General features: G+C 38.9%; 4 protein-coding genes across 9 annotated transcripts in view; 2 read left to right on the top strand and 2 right to left on the bottom strand.

Moving 5' to 3' along the window:
* Positions 1–1,958: 1,958 nt before the first annotated feature.
* On the bottom strand, positions 1,959–7,625 carry btc (betacellulin, epidermal growth factor family member). 3 transcript variants are annotated; one of them, XM_074617520.1, is made up of 6 exons: positions 7,249–7,618; positions 6,371–6,478; positions 4,438–4,558; positions 4,136–4,282; positions 2,956–3,097; positions 1,959–2,854 (listed from the first exon to the last, which is right to left on the bottom strand). In XM_074617520.1, the coding sequence occupies exons 1-6, from the start codon at positions 7,286–7,288 to the stop codon at positions 2,852–2,854; spliced, it is 561 nt and encodes a 186-aa protein (XP_074473621.1). In that variant the 5' UTR covers positions 7,289–7,618; the 3' UTR covers positions 1,959–2,851. The 3 variants fall into 3 exon arrangements, with proteins under 3 accessions (XP_074473621.1, XP_074473622.1, XP_074473620.1); XM_074617521.1 differs by having other exon boundaries at positions 1,959–3,097; positions 4,438–4,555; positions 7,249–7,625; XM_074617519.1 differs by having other exon boundaries at positions 1,959–3,097; positions 7,249–7,603.
* Positions 7,626–9,819: 2,194 nt separating this feature from the next.
* gng10 (guanine nucleotide binding protein (G protein), gamma 10) lies at positions 9,820–11,250 on the bottom strand. Its single transcript, XM_074617525.1, has 3 exons — positions 10,972–11,250; positions 10,073–10,200; positions 9,820–9,987 (listed from the first exon to the last, which is right to left on the bottom strand). Exons 1-2 carry the CDS (start codon positions 11,050–11,052, stop codon positions 10,075–10,077), a joined length of 207 nt encoding a protein of 68 aa, XP_074473626.1. The 5' UTR covers positions 11,053–11,250; the 3' UTR covers positions 9,820–9,987; positions 10,073–10,074.
* A 1,284-nt stretch (positions 11,251–12,534) lies between these two features.
* On the top strand, positions 12,535–15,338 carry nxnl2 (nucleoredoxin like 2). Of its 3 annotated transcripts, none has more exons than XM_074617524.1 (3): positions 12,535–12,723; positions 12,846–13,149; positions 14,510–15,338. In XM_074617524.1, exons 2-3 carry the CDS (start codon positions 12,848–12,850, stop codon positions 14,676–14,678), a joined length of 471 nt encoding a protein of 156 aa, XP_074473625.1. In that variant the 5' UTR covers positions 12,535–12,723; positions 12,846–12,847; the 3' UTR covers positions 14,679–15,338. The 3 variants fall into 3 exon arrangements, with proteins under 3 accessions (XP_074473625.1, XP_074473624.1, XP_074473623.1); XM_074617523.1 differs by having other exon boundaries at positions 12,536–12,723; positions 12,843–13,149; XM_074617522.1 differs by having other exon boundaries at positions 12,536–13,149.
* Positions 15,339–15,558: 220 nt separating this feature from the next.
* csgalnact1a (chondroitin sulfate N-acetylgalactosaminyltransferase 1a) overlaps positions 15,559–21,999 on the top strand; it is a 38,497-nt gene continuing 32,056 nt past the window's right edge. Inside the window, exons 1-2 of one of the 2 annotated variants that reach the window (XM_074617511.1) lie at positions 15,559–15,681; positions 18,412–18,573. The gene's annotated coding sequence lies outside the window, so the exon portion shown is untranslated. Of the gene's footprint in view, positions 15,682–18,411; positions 18,587–21,999 lie in introns of both variants that reach the window. The other variant, XM_074617512.1, reaches the window with a different exon arrangement.

The following is a 21,999-nucleotide window of genomic DNA, read 5'->3' as shown; positions in this document are numbered from 1 at the left end:
CTGCCCACAAATTGATTTGATACACATAAAACAGCGCCTGAACAAACGTTATGTGGTGCACAGCTGTTGGAACCACCAGCTTGCTCACATACCAGAGGAGAACAGATGGAGCCGTCAGTATTCAGTGTGAAAACTATTGAACGAACCCCGCAGTCACATCTACCCTTCATCCACACGTCTCCTGAAGTTGTTTAAGGAGTTTCAAAATTACACTACGAGTTTATGAAAGAGATTTTTTACTGCGTCTCCGCTCCAAATCAAACATGGTCGGTATCTGTCTTACTTATCAGCCTGCAGACACACCCCTCATATAGAAACTCTGGTATTCCTCAGCTGTCACTCTTTAGCAGACTGAAATTAGGTCAAAGATCCTGACACCTTCATTGTAAACAGAGCAGAGAATAGATGTCCTTGAGTACAAAACTGTAGGCTGGCGTTGTGAGAACAATGTTGTTATCACTTCTTGGCAGTGCGTTTTAATCCATTCATTTCATTGTTGGTGTACAGTTTGAAATGAGCTTACTTTTTCAGGCATTTTGAGGCAAAGCAATTCACGTTGACAGAAGCCAAGCGCACATCAGTCGGCTCTGTAAAATTAATAAACGTTGACGCATTGCAAAACACATGCAGCCAAAATGCCTTTTTTCATATAGGATTAAATTCCAGCAGACTGTGACCTAAACAATTCTTAAAGATACTTTGGAAAGGGATTCAAAAAAATATTTAACTGAACCCAGCACTGACACCCTGAAAAATAAAGCAACAGCCAGCAGGTATACATTACCAGGATGAATAACATGACAGGGAAGTTTGACCTTTTTGGAAAATAAATGTATTCTCTTTCTTGCTGAAAGCCGGAAAGAAGATTAATACCACTGTCATGTCTGTATAGGTGAATATGAAGAAATAGCCAGCAGCATGATTGATATTGATCTTCTCATGTGACATTCAGCAAGAAAGAGAAGAAGCACATTTCCCAAAATGTCAAATTATTCCTTTAAATGACTGTATTTTCCTTTCATATTTACGGACATAGCTTCCTGTTCACCCACTTCCCATTGTGATGCTATCAATCTCATACATTTAAATCGTCACATATCGGATAAGGGTCATTTGAAACAGAGGACAAAGTCACATACAAGGTAATTAGTGCCAACAGGATTAAGTCACATTGTGTCACAGGACGATACTGCTTTATGTTCACACCCTCACACTGGAATTTGTTGGCTCCAGCGACACTACACTGCTGACTCCAGCTGGTGATACAGCACCATAGCAACACAACAACACAATAAAACTGTATGCCAAAGTATAATCTCATAAAAGACGGCATAATCGTTATAATCTGAGCATGTCTTGCACATCTGTTTATGTAATAATACTGCAAATATTGCTTTTTTTTTATCTGTGACGGAAGTCAGCAGTGGTCTTGTGAACTTGAGGTCTGTGATGAGATCAAAACAGTGTAAATAACATCACGCAACACCACGCAACGTTGAGTAACTTTTTCTTATTTTCTCTGTCTTTCTCTGCAAGACAATAGTTTTTAACTGTTCCACAATCAAGGATGGTGGGAAGGGGAGATTGTGTCTTTGCAGTGGCAGCAACAAAGCTGTGGAACAGCCTTCCACTATCAATCAAATGTTCCCCCACTAATAAAGACACCTTTAAGACAAATCTCAAATGACCTTTTGGTGGCTCGAAGTGATTTTTGTGTTTTTATTCATTTTACCCCATTTAAGTTTTCCAGTGTTTTTTAGTCATAAAAGTGCCTTTATTATTACCATTTATTTTATCATTACTATTTATTGTTATTATTGTGATTTGTATTTTATTGTTAACTTTGAATAATGTCTCTTTATTATTGCTGTGCCATTGTAAAGCACGGTTGTTTTTAAATGTGCTATATAAACAAAATTGATTGTATTTTTTAAAAAATAATTTCAACGGACAGCACATACTATACAGTAGACATATTTATTGATAGGTGACTTCACTGACTCTGCCCTAACTCTCTTCATTCTACATTTAGATGCAGAGTTAATACACATACAGATACACATTTTAAAAAAACAACCCAGTGAAAGGCAGTTTAGAAGCCGTCACATACAGTGGAGCACTTTCACCTCAGCCGAGCCTCCACACACAGGCTCGGCTGTTCTGCTTCTGTAGCTCGGAGGCTGCTCGGCTCCAAATATACAGTTCAAAAAGGCCTCCAGCACAAGTTCTCCTTGTCCTCCTCCAAACCCGGGAGTCCAGAACTGCAGCCTTGCAGTATATAGACGGCTCTTCTTGCATTGCTAATGTTGATGAGTAACAATATTCTGTGTGAGTTTACATGAAGACATTGTGGATAGAGGAATAAATAATGATTGATATTGTGATGTAGATCAAACAACGCAGAAACGACATGACACGAAGATACAGCATAGTGTAGCTGCTGGTACTTGCAATATTGCACATTTCTATACATTTAATTTATTTACAAGACTATTGGAGTGAAGTATATTCACACAGTCCTTTTCCTCTCATTTTTCAGTGTCTGTGTGTCTCTCACGAAGACCGATAACCTGATCGACCATTATCACCGTCTGTCACCGCTTTCTCCAACATAGCAACAGCACCATTGCCAACACACAAGCAGCTCAACATTCGTCTCCAACTTGTGTTTATCATCTTCTTTGCTCTGAAGCTTCATCAATGTTTCAGACACGGCTGCCTTATAAGACGAGGGTGCAAACTCCTGTGCTCCTGCTTGATCTAACACAGCTTTTATCCAGAAATGTCCCTCATCCTCTGAGCAGGCCTCAGTCCTGTCTGGCACAGAGGGACCTCCTACAGCTCACCGTTGTCACTGTGAGACAAAATGCAGCAGCTGGTCACACAAAGGACAAATTTCCCTCATGTCTAAACAATTCCCAGACTTGTGGTCAGTCTCACACACACTTCTCATACAGTGTTGGTGTGTGGTGGCTCTGTGGAGTCTGCCATTAAGGTTGTGTGTGTCGCGCTGGTGTCCATCATGCTGAGCTTCTCTGTGCCATTCCTTGGTTCTTCCCTCCGTCTTCTCCTCCGCCAACACAATCTGCAGCTACGACTGACAGAGATGTAAATGTATTATCATTTCATTTATTTGCAGCAGTATTGGCAAAACCAGTTATAATCCTGCTTCCATTTTAAATGAACAGGTCAACAACACTTGGAAATGTGTTTATTCACTTTCTTGCAGAGAATTAGATGAGAAGATTGATAACACTCTCTCAGATATCTTTGCACTAAATATGAAGTCAGCAGCTGGTCAGCTTAGCTTAATATAAAGACTGAAAATAGGGGGAAACAGCCTGGCTCTGTTCAAACCAGCACCTCTAAAGCTCAATAATTAGCACATTATAGCTTGTTTGTTTAATACATAAAAAAGTCAAAGCCCGATAGCTTTGGGGGAGAAGTTAACTACAAATTCCAAGGTTCATTTTGGCAACAAACATCCAGTCAATAGCTTAAAATCCTGTGATGTGCACTTCTAACAAAAGGTGAAAGGCAAAGATTGAGAAAAACTATTTTATCTGCAGTTTACTTTTGGATTCTGGGACAATGTTGATGAATTTGTGCAACTATGTCACCATGTCTTGCATTCCATGCTGATTCGTGCCTCTGACTGGGCTCCTCTCCATGGCAACAACGGCCGAGGCTCAAGGGTATTGTAGTATTTAGACCCATTCGCCATGCCGAAATGAGAGAAAAAACGAACACATTCCTCAAAAATAAAGGAGAGTCTCGTATTTTTATGTTTAGTAACATTGACGATATCATTTAAGGAAAATTCTGAAAGGAGAATATGAAAATTATCCAGAAGTCAAACATCTTTATGCTTCAGTCTTTTCACGGATTAACGAGAACGAGATATAAAGTGTTAACGGTGAGCTTTTGAGGTGCTGGTGGGTAGATTTGATTAACTTTGGACAGAGCTGTTTACCCTGTTTCTAGTCTTTATGCTAAGCTAAGCTAACTGTCTCCTGGCTCCAGCTACATCTTTACCATACAGACATACCGATGAGTAGTATCAATCTTCTCATTTAACTCTTGGCAAGACAGTGAATAAGCATATTTCCCAAAATGTCGAAGCATAAAAGCTTACCGTGAACAAATGCAGATGAATACAATGACAATAATGAGGAGAACGAGCCCTGCGATGACGCAGACGATTATGATTTGTCGTTTCTCCGCTATCCGCCAGTCTAGGTCCAGATATGCACACCTGGAGCCATGGTAACCACGCTGACACCTGAGACAAAGAAAGAGCAGACAATGAAACAACACTACCGCCTCTTTCATCTGTTCTGTTATCAGTCACTTTGAATTTCTCCTTCCCGTCCTTCTTACAGCCACACCGTTCTCAATCCCCGTTATCTCCATCTTTTCGCAGTAGACGTCTCTCACCTGCAAGACGGCGCCTTCTGTTCTTTAATGTAACGACACTCCCCGTGGATGCAGTAGTGTCTTAGTTCCTCAGGACATTTTGAGAAGTGGCCAGTCCACTCTCCTGTGTCTCTCGGGTCTGCTGAAGAAATGAAATTAAAAACAATTCAAGCATAACAACATTTGATCATCAGCATATACACTAATGGACAGTGAAAGTATGACTCTCATATGCTATTGTGTTCAAAGGAATAGTTTGATATTTTGGGATTATTCACTCATTTAAAATGTCAAACTATTTCTGTAACTGTGTCACGTTCTGTCAGCTTGCTTCTTCGACTTACACCCTCACTTCTGGCATGGCCAGTTATAAATAGACTGTTTGCAATACGATCCAGAGAAAAGTCCTGATGAATCACTGCCAGGAAAAGCCTAGTGTCGTCAAAGTCTCATTAACCACGTGTCTCAATTATTACAATTCCTAAGTAAATGAAACACATGTGGATAAAGTTACACTACAGTTCCCATTCTCCCTGTGTATCTCTTCCCACTTTTCCCTCCAGAAAACACACCCTAACACAGCTGCTAGTGGGCCATGACGCTGAACTTCTGACCCCCGACGTTACACATATTGCTTCTTGCAGTATATTACAGGCTGCCGCTATCTTTACCGCCCATTATCTTTGAAAATGAGCTCGTAAAAGAATACTGCCGTTCAGGTGGCATCAATGAGAGCGCTTCAGTTGTTGGCTGAAACATGAGATCCAGCTTGATGCCATAGTCTCGTTGTTGAAAAGGAAAATATCCAGTTACAAAGTTCGAAGGAATAGTTTTGAAAATATGTGTGTTTGCATTCTTGGCGAGAGATGAGAAGATTGATGTCTGCAGAACTTGGTTAGATTAGCTTATCTTAACAGCTAGCCTGGGAAGGAATCAAAACGTCCACCAGCACCTAAGATAACTAATTAACATGTTATATCTCATTTGTTTAATCTGTACAAAAAACACACTCCTGTAAAAATAAGAAGTTGTGGCTTTAGGGGGAGTTGAGTGATGAGTTACCCCTCTTATTACTAAGTTAAACTACTGTTGGTTGTAGCTTCATATTTAGCACACCGACATCAATCTTCAAAGAAGCAAAGAAGAGCGTCTCAAAATGTTGAACTATCCATTATTTTAAAGTTTATTTTTGATAAAGCAGCTCCTAAAGCACTTGTTAAAATGAAAAAATATTGTTGTTTTCTCCTTTGAAATAAAAAAAAAGACTAAAATAATTTGAAGGAATTGAATTTTACAAGTACAATTTGTTGTAATAGGAACTCAGCAGAGTAGAGCTACGACAACTAGTTTTCAACTATTAAATTAACCGGCAACTACTTTGATAATCGGTTTGAGTAATGTTTTTAAGAAAAAAGTCTAAATTCTCTGATTCCAGCTTCTTAAATGAGAATATGTTCTTGTTTCTTTACTCCTCTATGACAGCAAACTGAACATCTTTGAGTTGTGGACAAAACAAGACATTTGAGGACGTCATCTTGGGCTTTGGGAAACACTGATCGACTTTTTGTTTTACAATTTTCTCACATTTTATAGACCAAACAACTAATCGATTAATCAAGAAAAGAATCATTAGTTGCAGCCCTACAGCAGAGTTAGTTGACCCAAGAGTTTATTGTATTTTTCAAAGACACAGAGAAGTTGCCAACAATCACTTTAACTCCTCCTCTGCTCTCTGGACAGTCTGGAATATATTTACTTCACAATTAACTGCTCTTTTTTCCCCCCTGTTAAGTGTTTCAATGCGTCGGCGTGTTTGCACATTTATATCCACATCTGTGCTTTGCCCAATCTTCAATTAAAACCTCCACCTTAAAACTTCAAAGCAACCATTTATTACCTCCGGCCCCCCCCAATCCCCCCTTCACTCTCCCGCTCGCCACCTGTCCATATCTACCTGTGCAATTGTCTCTGTTGCCATGGCGATGACAGAGGGACACAGTTCGATTGGCAGACTCGTCGGTGGCATTCCATTCTGCCAGGGAGTATTTGCATAGGGCCAGAGCTGCAGCCAGAAACACAAACAAAAAGCTGATCACACACACACACACACACACACACACACACACACGTACACACACTCACAACAAACAAATATATGCATGTGCACAATTGTGCAAACATTTGAACCAATTTGTGACCACATTCCACATAAAGTGTAGGATCTACAAAAGAGATGACAGGAAAAAAAACACATGATCACAATCGTAGTTATTGGAGAATAGCTGCTGAGTCATGCCAGCCAGCCTTGTAGGGTAGATTTCCCTGGTTCACGCCCACTTCAGTCTCTCTCTCTCACACTTTTACTGCTCTAAAAAGAAACCATATTAACAGCCCTGGTCACTCTTAGAGCAGACATACAGTTTACCAAAGACTGTGTAAACCTATGAGAATATAGCAATATCGTATTTAATTCTACGTTAGGGAAGCCTGTTTTGACAATGACTACTAATACATACGTATATTGCTGGTGTATTCATCCAAGCATTACCCACCTGTACAAATATAGCTCAGCAGGAAGAGCACTATCTTCAAACCTGCATTACTCTGAAGGCACATGGATGATGAAAAGGTGCGTCAACAATCAAAACAAAATAGAAGTAGCTATTTATAGTGCCATTTTAACACTATGTTTGCCGCTTGAGAAGATATTTATCACCAGGAACACATGTTAAAAATAATAATCATATGTAAACATCACTTCAACGTGTCTGTCTGACATATTATTAAAACCCCTCTTCTGTTTAATAAGTATGGAAGGATAAAACAACTCACCTGTTACTATCCCTACATAAAGTCTGTACACCTTGGCCATCTCCTCACTTGATAAAAGCGCTCATCCGGTACATGAAAGTTCAGTGTCATTTGCATAAAGAGATGAAACCGGGTCGATCCTTTCTCAGAGGTCAATGACCTTTGAAAAAGGTGTGGATAAGCGGTGGAAGATCCCCAGTGGTGTGTCGTATTGTGGTCCTTCATTGATGGCAGTTAGGTTCATAGTCATCCAGGAAAGCTTGAGGCTGTAACCAAAATATACCCCCACACACACACACACAGTCCAAAGTGTCTCTCTGGACTGAGACTGCACTACAGTGTGTGTGGGAATAAAAAGAGAGGGGTGGCACTGAAACCCGACTCTGCTCTCTGCTCCCCGCCCACACCTTTAAAGGAGAATACGACTCCATTCAAGCTCGTCAGGTTATTTCCTCGTCACAGAATAACTGCGCCTTTATACCTGGCTTACCTTTTGAATGAAGCGACAGGCGGAGAAACTCACTGACAAAGAAAACAACAGTCTGTTGAACATCAAAGCATTTCAGGATCCATTTATATGTTCTATTGTGCTGTCTTTTGGAGGAACATGCACATGCATACATGACCTGAGTTTTGCAGGTTTGCTGGTCCAAAATCAGACATTGATGCAACCTGCTGCAACATCTGGACTTCTGGTTTGCTCTAGACTGATTCCTGCAAATTCTGAATCAACTGGAATAAAGTTTAATGTGAAAGTTCAAATGGCTGCAATGGCTTGAATATTTCCATTTCATGTTTCGCTACATTTCAGAAGGAAGTATTGTACTTTTTACTCCGTAGTTGACTTTAAATTTTAAATTTTAAATTCAGATTTTATAAACAAAACATATAATTAGCTTAAAAAATATGAAGCATTGTCACAGATTTGACCAACAGTATGAAAATACTTAAAATTAGCTCCACCACGACTACAGTAAAGTAGCTGCTTATGCATTAATGCATCAGTGATACATCTTATCAAGATCGTATAATATATTATATAACACTCACATGGGCCTTTTTTCAAAATTGAATACTAGTATTTTAACTTTTAAAACATACAATTTACCGATAATACTTATACACATGCTGAAATCTTTATTATTGTACCTCTATATGTTGGAAAAATGGTACAGACATGGACCCTTTCTCAGTTTGGAACATAAATGTACCATATCAACCAAGAAAAAGTACATATTAGTACCTTATAGATCAACAATGACCCCTTGAGGGTACATCACCAGAATGTGCACCCTTTTTTCTGACAGTGTATACTTTTACCTAAGTGCCTAACATTTTCAAATTCAGGGCTTTTTAACTTTTAATTATGTATTTCTACATTGTTGTATTGCTACTTTTACTGCAGTAACATATCTGAATACTACTTCCACCACTGGCTGAAATGAAGTGTGATATTTTTGTTCCCGAGACATGACCAGCAGATGGCATAAGTTGACACTTTCCTTTAATAATTAAATAACTATATTTTCAACACCTAAAATTGTACTCGTGGTTAAGTTTTGGTTTATAAGTTTATGTATAAACCAGCCTGTCTCATGCCTTTCCTATGATTTAATATGCATATGAGAAAGAGGTTACTCATTTAAAGGGAAAAAAATCATGAGAAAGGACAGGATAGTCAGTGGAAAAAACAGTTTTCCATCACTCAAATGAATCAGTTTATGTGTGAAAATTAGGTTTTACACTCTGGTAATTTATTAAAAGCTCCAGAACAGAATACACTGCAGCATACAGTAAGTATGAAAAGCTTTCTTCTGTCAAACCTGTTGGTATTTTGCATGTTATATAGGATTAAAAATATATAAAATGTATATTTCTGTCTTAGAGAGACTGAAGAAAATGTTAATTCTCTGCATCCCATTCTGTTTCTGCTCATTCTCATGCAAGAAGTGTCAAAAAGGAGGAACATCTGATGCCCTCAGTGTACATCTGAACAAAGGCTGTAAGGAAAGGAGGCACTAAAAGGAAGGAAAACTATTGAGACACGTCCGAGAGGAGTGAGAGGAAAAGGAAGTGACAAAGTAGAGAGTCGTCTCATGACAGGCTAGACCTCTTTTAGGCTGATGTTTCTGGGGCGATTGTCTACGTCTTCAAATATAAAAGTTAGATTTTATACAGAAAATAAATAAAATAAACTGACAGATGACTAAACATCCATGAATAAAACATGATTGTAGAAGTAAAACATGATTCACTCTGGTGATTCATGTTTTACTTCTACACTTGCATAGCCTTGAGCTTGTAAATAAGGTCCAAAATCTTTAAAAGCTCAAACGCCGAGTGAGGTGTGACTCTCTGTTGAGTGTCTTTGCAGTTTTGAACAGGAAGACACAGTTTCCTCTCTCTGGCTGTGCTCCTAACTTAGACTGAACATCAGGAAGCTCGGACGCCGAGAGATTCCAAGGCGTAATTTAGAGCCCGGCTATAAACATCCGCTAATCACTGTTAGACTCTACCACTGTCCACTGTAGTTATTTAAATAAAGACTAAGATGCAGTACGTTTCTGTAAAGCCTTTTAATAATGTGTTAAAAAAAAAGCAAATTGTAGGGCCATGTAGAAAAACAAGACGTTTATTTGAAAAATGAATTGTGAAAGCTAATTTTTTATGTGCTTTTCTTTTTAAAAAATGGATACAGACAAAATGGAATGATTGTCTTCTGTGAGTGAGATGCCACAGTTGTGTCCACTCCTTCCTCCTCTGTAAAAAAAGTGCAAATGTTTTTATTCCTCATTTGAAATTCTGCTATATTAATAAGAAGCTGTAAACTTAGTTGAACTCTGACCTTCACACTACAGCACAGGAGCGTGGCTCTCTGAAGGGGTTGCTGCCTGTGGGGACTCCGACCAGCAGCGCATCTTTACCTGCGTTCTGCAGACAGTACTGCTGGAGCTCTGCAGCCGCCTGGGACACCTGGGAACATAAACACAGACATATTTATCTATATGGTACCACTTTCTGATCAATTAACCAATATAAAAGCTTTATAAGCATTAATTAATGGCTTTATTAATGATTAATGAATCATTTACTAATACTTTATAGATCAGTTAAGCCATTAATACGAATAGAATAGGGTTGCCTGATGTTTTCATGCTCCTTCAGCATTAACTGACCTTCTATTAATGATTTATTAACATTTATAATTGCAGGTGACTGACAACGTTTTGCTGTAGGCCTGTTAGAAATTGAAAAGATCCTTTATTAATGATTTGTTGACATTTGTAACTGCAGACTTGATGGGTTATTAGAAAGTGAGAAACACAACACCCTTTATTAACGACTTACTAATAAGTAAGTTGTTAAATTAGGATTTAAAACAACAAGAAAACAAACAACATGTTAAAGGCAGCTGAACAGAGGATAAAAAGCTAAAAGGAATAAAGAAAAGTGCAGTACAATGTACAAACTAAGAAATAATAGCAACAATCAACGCAACCTAAAATCACATTACAATACAGAAGACATAAGCAAAGTCATCAAGATTACTTACAATTACTTAATAAACCTAGAAAAAAACACTAAACTGATAAAAATGTTATCGTAAAATAAAGCCCAAAATTAAACTGTTAAATCTAATACCAGTGTGTGAAAATAACAAACTTAAACAAATCAAGAAAAGCTCATCAGTCAACCCTAAAAACTCTCACGTTCTTTAAATGTATAATATTTTTCTGTCTTTACCTTGATTCTCTCCACGCTGGCCTCGAGCTTCAGTTGTTCTACCAACCGTCGCATGTTGGATAAATTGGAATTAGAGGTCATGTTGGTGGGAATTGTTTTGGGTTAGAGAAAGAATCCTTGTATCCTTGTAAAAAAAAAAGTCCCCTTCAGTCTTTCAACACAGGAGCTGACTGCACTAATGGGCAGCAAAATGCTCGAGGAGGAAGGACTGGCCGGGTTTCTTTCCAAATGACCTCAGTCCACTTCACTAAAGAAACAAGGAGAGCTGGAAGCACACTGACGTGTACTTGATACACTTATTTAAGTAGTTAATCATATTCTTTTTGTATTGTATTTATTTTATTAGAGTACTTGCACAGAAATACTGTTTTTTGTTTGTTTCTTTTATGTTTATGATACAAAAAAAAAAAAAATCCCAGTGAAGAAGAAGAACATAAACAAGAACAAGAACAAGAGAGAGAGATATGGAATACGGTCCTTGAAGAGGTGAGGAGACAAAATGGAAAAGGGGAAGGAAGGAGAGAGAGGACAAGAAAGAAGAACAGGACAAGGATGGGAGGAAGAGGAAGTTAAGTGAAAGGAACGACAAAGGAGGTGGAAAAAGAGGAAGAGAGGGAGAAGGAGTAAGAGTGCAAGAGGAAGAAGAATGAAAACAGATGATTGACGACAGGATGAGGATGAGGAGAAAATGAAGGAGGACGAGGAAACGTCATGGGAGGAGAAAGAGGGGGAGGACAAGAGCATTGCAGAGGAGGAAAAGGAAGGAAAGGAAGGGAACGAGTTACTAACTTGAGGGAACAACTTACTAACTTAAGGGAACGACTTACTAACTTGAGGGAACAAGTGACTAACTTGAGGCTCCGTACATGCTTTTCTTTATTTTATTGTCTGTGTAAATGTTTATTGTCTATTGTAATATCTGCTCAGTTTTGAGGATGATAACTTTGTTACTGTAATGATTTTTACCTTATACTGTTTGTAAATGAATTAATCTTGTGAAAGAAAGTGGATCATATCAGTCCAGTTCTGAGGTCTCTACACTGGCTCCCTGTCTCTTAGAGAATTGATTTCAAAATACTGCTGCTGGTTTACAAAGCACTAAATGGTTTAGGGCCAAAATACATTTCTGATCTTCTGCTATGTTATGAACCATCCAGACCTCTCAGGTTCATCTGGATCAGGTCTGCTTAGTGTCCCCAGAGTCAGAACTAAACATGCAGAAGAAGCAGGGTTCAGATTTTATGCACCAAATATCTGGAACAAGCTCCCAGAAACCTGCAGGACCAACTCCAACTCTGACTTCACTTAAAACAAAACTTAAAACTTTCCTGTTTGCTGCTGCCTGCTTATACTATTGTGTGTTATACTCTATTTTAGCTCCTATCCTAAAGCTTTTCTTTTTAGCTTGTTTTTATTTTCTAATCTTTAAAGTTTTTATAACTGTTTTAATTATGTCTCAATGTTCTTTTGCACTTTGTCGCAATGTTCTTGAATGTTTATGTAAAGCACTTTGTATTGCCCTGTTGCTGAAATGTAATACTGTTGTTTGGCTCTGCGCATGTGCTCGTCCAGGCTGCCTGAAAGTGCTGTGAAACGTCGTGCTGCAGCTGAACTGTAAACTACTAGCATGTGATCAGCTTTTGCATGCAGACTTTCAACCCATGACAGCCACATGCATGGCTCTAATGAACTACAACACCGTCTGCCTCTTGTCCTCATTGGTCTGCAGGTGATTAACAAACAGGATTGGCTGTAAGTAGCTTGTAAACATCACAGGAGAACCTCCTCCACTTCTTCTATGTGTTGAAACGAGGAAATAATGAGCTAAAAAGCAACACTTTAAGTCTCTGAAGTTGTGCCTGAGACTTTAGCAGACATGGTGGAGGTGTTTACCGGTCGGACTCTGGTGAATAAAGACGGGGATTTAGTGGATCCCGACGAGGCGTTGAGGAACAAAGTGGTGGGGATCTACTTCTCTGCAGGATGGTGTCCTCCTTGTCGAGACTTCACTCCCATCCTGTGTGATTTCTACACGGAGCTGGTGGAAGAGAGCGAACCTGCAGCTCAGTTTGAGATAGTTTTTGTCTCCTCTGACAAGTCGACCGATGACATGGTTGAATATTATCATGATATGCACGGAGACTGGCTGGCTCTGCCTTGGACGGATGAGTACAAGCAGTGAGTGTCAAGAGCTAATGAGAAGTCAATGCAACTCTGGTTATTTTATAAAGTGCATGCATGTTTCCCTTGGCTAGACATACTTGGCTGCACTTGATTGTGCTTTATTTGTCTTATATCTTCTAAGGTTTAACACTCTTTCCACAGGCAGCTCAGGAGTCTGTGCTCCAGCTTATGTACAATGTTTATAAGGGTCACCCTCTCAGGGATTAGGGTTAAGTGCCAGGACAGACAAACTGTCTCCCACACCTGAGTGACTCTTAAGATTGATTTTTTATGGTTTACTTTAATATTGTTTGTCTCTGAATGTCATGTTGCATTGAATCAGTGTCAAACATTGTTAACACATTACATCAAAAGTACTTATTATGAAGGCATAACATTGTCATGTCAGTGATGTGTTATTGTATATTATATACCCTGGGATTATAATTACTGATGCATGAATGTGTAAGTATTTTGTTTATTTGTTTTGAACAATTTAAGACTATACAACATAACAAAGAAATAAATAAATGAATAATATACAGTGCAGGAGACAAGATTAATATGAATAAATAATATTAATACATAATAGTGATAACAAACAATTAGGACAAGATATATCTAATAACAACAATAACAATACTGTAAATATATTTAAAAAATACAAACGTGTTTGTGTGTGTGTGTGTTGCGTGGAAGTGTATGGTTAGTGTTTGTGAGGAGGATATTGATTTAAATATCTATAAAGGCTTCTGGGCAATCGTAACCAAACAACATTGTGAGTGGAAAAAAATAAAAAAAACATAAAAACAGATACATGTAATTTATAAAAAAATATATACTGCTTTGTACTAGTTAAACCAATAACAATGCTTGGGCTGCAACTGACTATTATATTCATTATCGATTAATCTGCTGTTTACCTTCTCGACAAATCAATTATTTGATTTTGAAAATGTCAGAAAAAGGTGAAAAAATTCCAGGAGTCCAAGGTGATGTCCTCGGATGTCTCATTTTGTCCAACCAACAGTTAAAACCCCCTAAAATATTCAGTTTACAATCATTTAACAGTAAGAAACCCATCAAAAATGAACATTTGAGACTAGAAATGTCAAATAAATGCAGTGGAGTAAAATGTACAGTATTTCTATCTGAGGTGTAAAATTTAAAAAAAAATTGCATGTAATGGAAATATTAAAGTAAAAGTATCTCAGATTTGTACTTATGTACCATACCTGAGTAAATATACTTTATTACGTTCCACCACTATCAAGCGTATAATGTTTTATTCACAAAGTAGAAGAAGTGAAGGTGTTGCAGCTGTTTGTTTGTTTGTTTGTAATAAATACCTTTCTATGTCTCTTTTCTCTCTCAGTGAGTTGAAGCAGCGCTACAAGATCACAGCGGTGCCCAAACTGGTGATCGTGAAGGAGGATGGCGACGTGATCACAGACAAGGGCAGGAAACAGATCAGAGACCGAGGCCTGGCGTGCTTCAGGTCCTGGCTGGACGCCGCAGAGATCTTCCAGAACTTTAAGGGTTAGGAAACAACAACAAGGAACACGTCAACCCATCTTTTCACGAAGGGCTACTGAAAAACCAAAGTCAAATATTTCTACGTTCACTTTAGTTCAGTGGTTCCTTACCTGGGGATGAAGGGTCAGAATAATTAAAAGGAAATCAAAAGAACAAATTCTACAAAAATATGTTTATTTATTCCGATTTTTCTCTAAGTTTTGCTTTTTTTGTCATCAACTACTGGATATATTTGACCTCTTAAGCATTCAAAATTCCTTTGAATGAAACAAATCTGAGAAGGAAAAAATCTAGCTTCAATTGCTCACGAGTAGATATGGATTTGTGTTTTAAGGGTTCACAAGCTAAAAAGGTTGGCAAACGCTGCTTTAAACATCCTATGCATTTAAGACAAACCTCAGGCGTGTCCATTATGAATCATATGTGAAATATGCTCTGTGCATTTAGTAAGATACAAGCCAGCTACTGTAGTATTTAAAATGCATTCATTGATGTTTTTATAAGCTTGTTGACTAATTAATTGCTTTTATTAAGTAGATATCTTTATGCTTTTGTATATTTAAAGTTGGACTTGTAGTTCTACTTTGAGCTGCTCTGTATATTTTTGTATTTTTATTTTATATGAGTTGTTAAGTTGGTTATTATTAAAAAAAAGATATATATTCTGAGATTTATTGTGTTTTATTTCACATTCCTGCTATAATGTCAAGGAGCCTCTGCATGTGTCCCATGTTTTATGAACAAACAAAATGATTCCCCGTGGCCTCGTTAGGATGCAGAAAGCCCACAGGACTTTTTTTCCAACATGCTGGCTGGCACATTCACATCCTTCTCCTAATTGCCTTCCCCCCCCCCCCCCTCCCCTTGACACTGCTGTCATCACTTTGTACATAAAACATCCAACAGGCATGATGACATTACGATGAGTCTGCACAGGCCAGTCCCTCCAGTACCTGTCTGCTTTGTAATATCCAATGCTGTAACTCTTCAAAGAACACTGTGTCGCACCAGGTAACGCTCGTGGGCTTCATTCAGGAATAAATTCAGCTGGAGATGGTGCTTCTCCTCGGGTCGGTTCAAGTGTATTTATGCCGCCTCTTCATCACAAGTCTCAGAGGACTTCTGACATCTCACAGTCTATATCACTGAATAGAATGATGCAACCTCTCAAAGTACAGGAGAGAGATTGAAAATGATGCCTCCAATTGGCAACCTATAACCACTGAACTGATCTTTATTGATCTACTTTGAATCATTATTCCTCTGGTGCACTTTTGTGGAAGTTGCACTTTCACAGTCTACCACGTGGGGTCACTATCTTGTCATATATGAGAATATGGCGGTGTTTGAATTTTCTCAATTTTACCTACATTTAGGACAGTCATTATTCAAAGGAGAGTGTTATTATTATATGTTTTAAATGTGATTGGATGGGATCTTTAATGCTGTTGTGGTCTGTCATAATCTGGTCATATAGGACTGAGTGCAGCTTCACATATCCATGTACAGTTTTTCCTCATATCACATTGGTCTGTCTATCTTATTATAGGTCCAAATAGAAGTTACATTATCCTGATGTGTGTGTGTAAGGGTGTGTGTTATTGTGTTATCATATTAGTGTGGCATGATGTGAGGTCAAAGGTCAAAATTACACTTGTTATTCTGGCTCTATAGACCAAAACCATGGATGTGACCCATCAATTACAAGTTGTTCTAAGTTGTAACTAATAATTTAGGCTAGTTAATATTCTGCTGATCGTTTAATCAATTGATTGACTAATCATTGTTGCTCTAGACAGATTTGTGACCAGCATAGGAAGCTGTTCGCTGTTATACAGTAAACAATGATGTCCTGTAAAGGTGTCTTACACTTGAATACAATTTCATCCCAACGCTTCATTCAGGGGGGCTTATTAAAAAGTGGCACCAAATTATACCACACATATAATGTGACGTAAGAGAGCACATATAGGCGAATTGTGTGTCCTGTAATGGCAGCGTTGAGTACATTTACTCAAGTACTGCAGTTAAGTACAATTTTGAGGTACTTGTACTTGAGTATTTCCATTTCAACTCCTAAATATTTTACCTTTTACTCCACTGAATTATTGAATAACTTTAGTTAGTGCAGATTCAGATTGATAATACCAAATGCAATCAAGAAATACATTATAATGTATTAAGATAAGACATTAATGATCTCTGGGGGGGAATTCACAACATAGATAGCCTACAATAATAACCCCACCTTTACCGACTGCACCATTAAAGTGATGATTATAATCCAATATAGGCCTATACATTATTCTGAAATGGTGAAACTGTTGTACTTTTACTTACTTTTACTTTTTATATAGTATTGCACTGTGGTAGGCTATTGCTACTTTTACCTATAATAAGTATGTAAGAACTACTCCCACCTCTGTGTAATGCTAATAAGGGTAATTAACTGTCTGCTGCTTGATTGAGAGCCCAGCCAGCCAGAGGACCTCTCAGTTTAGATTAAGGTGGATCTTTATGTGGACTTCACATTAATTGGAGTCAGTAGGACTTCTTGTTGGCTTTAAGAATGAAAGGCTGTAGTGTTTCCTGCCGCTGTAACGGTGTCTTGAATCAACTAACAAGGCTGTCTTTATATGTGAGAGCAGAGCAGGGAGGGAGGAGGAGAGCTGGACCGGCGGACCCTTCACAGAGAGAGAGCTACTGTCAAGTCCACCATGTTAATACACAGAACTTCCGCTCAAATCTTTCAAAATAAGACGCCTATTTGTTGATAAAAGACTTGTTATATATCTAAACTTTCCAAATTCATCACAAGACTAACTGGAGAATAAGGTCAGATCACAGTTCAAAAAGAATACTTAAAGGGACTGTTTGTAACTTCTTACATGTATAAATCAATTTGGCTCGGTGTCCCATGCGTGATCGCGTGTGGCTACGCTGTTCAGACGAGACTCCAACACAAACTACACGGAGGCACCATAACCGCAAAGTTATATCTAGTGAAGCCCGTCTTGTAAACAGTGTTGGCCGCTGTCGGAGGACGCGGGGGAGACCGTAGCTTTGGTCTCCAGGGCCGGAGTCTCTGCTCCTCTGCTCCTCTGCCTGCTTGCCTTCGCCATCACACCGCGCTTGTTCTTACTCTTTTGCTCCACGTGTGCGCTCACTACACACTGCAGAAGAGTTAGTAGCTCTGAGAATATCTAGTGAATGTACAGTGGACGTTTGTGCAGAAATAACTGCTGCAGCTCCTCCAGACCAATAGAGGTTTCCCGTGTCTTGTGAAGTGACGGGGCTCAGCAGCGAGAAACGTTATCGTCTCCGACCGGGTGCCGGTGTCTCCCTTGTTCCCTCCGGCCGCGGTCGGGAGGCTGAAGCAGGAAAAGCCAACACTAGGATCATCATTGATTCATGGAGAGACCTTCGTCTGGTCAGCTAACATTACTGCCAAGCAGCTGAACTATAGAGTGATATTGTGGTTTTAGCTGACGTGTGTCGCCTCACTGTTTTGAACGATGCTCGATCATATCTATTTAGAGCGAGCAAGCACGAGCCCGACGCTGACTGTCATTGACTTAACGGCCACAGGTGTCGCTGTGAACAAGCAATTCTGAAAGTTACAAATAGTCCCTTTAACCAGGATAAAATGTGTTAAATTTCGAATATATCGGAATCCAGTATATTCCTTTTATTTTGAAGGTAGCGCTCCTCATGTTCCGGTGTTCCTCTTCTCTCCTGCAGGCTTCACAGTCCTCGGCGGTAGAAGCGCTCACACACAGCCGCTCCTGCACTCCGCATGTGTCTGCTGTAGACCGGTGGAGGGCTGCAGAGAGGACGGGACACAAACACAAACCTTCACACCAAGATGGACTGAAGCAACAAGATGGACTGCTGGAACAAGAGGTAAGTTGGCCAGGTGAGAGTTAACACTGTAAATTACAGATGTATATAGCAATGCCTATATAGCCATAATGTAAAAAACAATAATCACAAAATATTAATAGTGATGATGAGTTTGTGTCATCATGCTCACCCTGCTCAATGTTAAGTTTGCTGTATGTATAGGACATATCCAGCAACTTTTCATGAGCAATTGTGAAAAAAAACAGCTATAAACTGTGATTCAATCAAGTCATTATTTTTCTATAATGGACAGATTTTGTCCATGAAAGCAAACACTGGTTAAAAAAATTCTAAAATGTGAACATAAGGTGCTTTTCTGTGTGTTTAAGTTGCTTGTTTTCACTGAGAGAGCTTTTATTCATCCTTTGAGTGGATACACACTTTTCTGATATATGTTTAATATGAATGAAATTGGCAGATATGATTATTAAAAACCAGCCAGGTTTATGAATCTGTGAGTCTTGTTTTCAGATCTGAAAGCAAAATCACATGGAGGAATTCAAAAAAAAAAAAAGCCGCCCACAATAATTTGGAGTGGGTAGACCCAGATAATAAAATTACATGCACTCAATGAAAGTGCAGGCTTCTTTTCTGCATCACACACACTCACACACATACACATGCAACACAGTAGGCAATACACAGCATGCTGAGCGAGAGAGCGAGCTGGAGGTTTTTATCAGGGAAAATGGTTCTAATCCTGCTTAGTGCACTCACCAACAGGCACCTAGCACCCTGAAATATTTGGTTTGCATGCTGGCAGAGTTGTTTTTCTCATATTGGAAGAATGAAAGTGGAGATTATGTGGGATTTGTGCTTGTTTAGCAGGCAGAGAAGAGAAAGACTGGAGAGAGCGTGCACATGCTGTATATGCTCAGGGTGAATGTGCCTTTACCCTATATATGAGTGATTAACTGGAAACATTGATGTGATACTTGATGACATGGAAGATAAAGTTGCCCCCTTTTATTTGATGCGTGTGTCCTACATGTGTGTTCAGTGCACGTCTGTGTGTGTGTGTGTGTGTGTGTGTTGTGCAGACTGCATGTACTCTCATGTTTCACAGATCAGATAACAGGAATCTTGCAGGACATTTCAATGCTGCTGATGTAACGTCCCCACACAGCAGCGTATTGACAAATTACCTCTGATGATATTACAGTTGCCCTTGCTCAGTTAGATAATGCCGGTTTATAAAAAATCGATTAAATTGAATGGAGAGCTTATGGATGGCACCGAAGGGTTTATTGCCTCTAGGCTCCGGCTGTCAGTTTCACTCACGTAAACCAGAATACATTATCAACAGTAGCAGAGGTGGAGCTGGAGTATATTGCCGTAAACAATACCTGTTGTTTTGCATGCAAAGACACCACAGTTGAGATATGCCACAGTTCAAGCCTGGTCGTAATATCTGTGTGGCAGTTAACTGTCCAGAGAGAAAAGGGAAGTAATGAGCTCTGGTTCTCACTGAACTTCACTTGCCAACGTCTTTCACAACTCATTTGCCAAACATTTCCGTCGGATAATGTTGCACTATAGTGGCGAGAATGTTGCAAAGGTGATGATGATGTGCAATTATGATGGTGTGTTGCAGGTGAATGGCTGTATTGAGCAGATTTGTGGACACACTGGATTCATTTATGTTGTCAACTTATTATCAGCTAGATTTCCACTTGTAAAACGAGTGTCAGCTACTATGAAGCATGTGGCACTGCAGGGAGGGTCTTACTGTACAAACTACGATTTATTATGTTGCACCATAATTACGCAGAGATGAGCTGTGCCCTGTCAGACTTCTAATGTGGTTTTTCATTGTGTTTTACTGAACATAGGGAGTGCCCACCAATTTCCCCTTCTGTGCACAGATATATATAGCACATGGTAGGATTGGGTGGTGGCTGTCATGTTATTGGTTCATGGAGTAGATCAATCTGTTTTTTTGGACTCCTACAGGCACTGAAATCAATGTTTGTGTTCCCTGCTGTTCATTTTGGATGGAGAACAGAGTGACTGTTTATGATGGCTTACATGTTCTGTCTTTAAACGCTAACAAAGCCCATTGTCATATTCCTGATATAAGACAGACAGACTGGAGTTTTAAAGCCACTTCCTCTTGTTATTCATCGGTAAACATATACATCGATATATATATGTGACAAGCTTAAATTCGGGTGTATTGAATGTATAGCCCAACCAACAATATTTAGTTCGGGTGTTTAGTTCGGGTGTTTTGAAGCAGGGTTGTATGAGGTACTTTTCCATAGTAGGTGTATTATCTACAGTAGATGACGGTCGGGATGCCCCTAGCATCGAGAAACAGGCAGGAGCACCGACACCGGAGCAAAGCAATGTACTGCTGTGGACGGGGACACCAGAAAAACTTATTTTAGCCACCTAAAAGAAAGGCCCACATAAAAAAATCGATATCCGTTCAAGTGTACGTTGTATTTAGAATATTTTCCGACGGCTAACTGAACTGAAAGTCAAACGTATCTATACTGTTTTTGTCATCTGAGCCTGCTGGCTTTAGAGAGAGAATAGATAAGTGTCACTTTCAGTTCCCCGTCAGAAAGGAGAAGGAAAGGGCTGTCTGACGGCAAGATAAAGCAGTGAAAATATTCTAAATGTAGCGTACACTTAAACAGATGTTGATTTTTTTAGGTGGGCCTTTCTTTTAGGTGACTAAAATACATTTTTTCTGCCGTCTCCGTCCACAGCACTGTATTGCTTTGCTCCAGTGTCGGTACTCCTGCCTGTTTCTCGATGCTTGGGGCACGCCGACCGTCATCTACTGTAGATAATACACTGACTATGGATAAGTACCTCATACAACCCCACTTCAAAACACCCAAACTATCACTTTAATACACTTCAAGATGTGCCATGAATACATTTTTTTATAAGAATCCCTTAAAGGTACAGTGAAATGAAAAATACGTTTTCAAAGTTCTAATCCTGTGTCCCTGCGTTAAGAAATTAATTTATTTTGGAAAATGTTACTTCAAAATCCCTCCCTTTTTTTCTTCCTGTAAAGGAAAAATAAAATGTGATTTTGGGTGGTGACTAGCAAAATACGGCCATCATGTTTATCTTATACAGGCTGCCTGTTTTTTGTTTGTTTGTTCCATTTCCAGTTTTGTCTTTTAACTTTTTCAAAACTTTGTCATACACATCAAAATGTACAGTAGCACTAAAGTGGGGCTGCAACTAACGATTATTTCCATTGTCGATTAATCTGTTGATTATTTACTCGATTAATCGATTAGTTGTTTTGTCTATAAAATGTCAGAAAATGGTGAAAAATGTCGATCAGTTGTCCACAACTCAAATATATTCAGTTTACTGTCATAGAGGAGTAAAGACACCAGAAAATATTCACATTTAAGAAGCTGAAATCTGATTTTTTTTTTTACTTTTTCTTAAAAA

The sequence above is a fragment of the Sebastes fasciatus genome, chromosome 19 (genome assembly GCF_043250625.1).
Source record: "Sebastes fasciatus isolate fSebFas1 chromosome 19, fSebFas1.pri, whole genome shotgun sequence".
In the NCBI taxonomy this organism is placed as follows: domain Eukaryota; kingdom Metazoa; phylum Chordata; class Actinopteri; order Perciformes; family Sebastidae; genus Sebastes; species Sebastes fasciatus.
The sequence above is the reverse complement of the archived record's forward strand: the minus strand, read 5'-3'. Positions and strand labels throughout refer to the sequence as shown.

Bases quoted from the DNA above. Each gene is read 5' to 3' on its own strand.
- btc (XM_074617519.1), bottom strand. From the start codon at position 7,288: ATGGCCAAGGTGTACAGACTTTATGTAGGGATAGTAACAG. The intron at 6,479-7,248 runs GTGAGTTGTTTT...TTCTGGCTGCAG, and splicing joins TTATGTAGGGATAGTAACAG to CTCTGGCCCTATGCAAATAC. The intron at 4,283-4,437 runs GTGAGAGACGTC...TCTTTGTCTCAG, and splicing joins CAGAAGGCGCCGTCTTGCAG to GTGTCAGCGTGGTTACCATG.
- gng10 (XM_074617525.1), bottom strand. From the start codon at position 11,052: ATGACCTCTAATTCCAATTTATCCAACATGCGACGGTTGGTAGAACAA. The intron at 10,201-10,971 runs GTAAAGACAGAA...TTATGTTCCCAG, and splicing joins CCAGCGTGGAGAGAATCAAG to GTGTCCCAGGCGGCTGCAGA.
- nxnl2 (XM_074617524.1), top strand. From the start codon at position 12,848: ATGGTGGAGGTGTTTACCGGTCGGACTCTGGTGAATAAAGACGGGGAT. The intron at 13,150-14,509 runs GTGAGTGTCAAG...TTTCTCTCTCAG, and splicing joins TGGACGGATGAGTACAAGCA to TGAGTTGAAGCAGCGCTACA.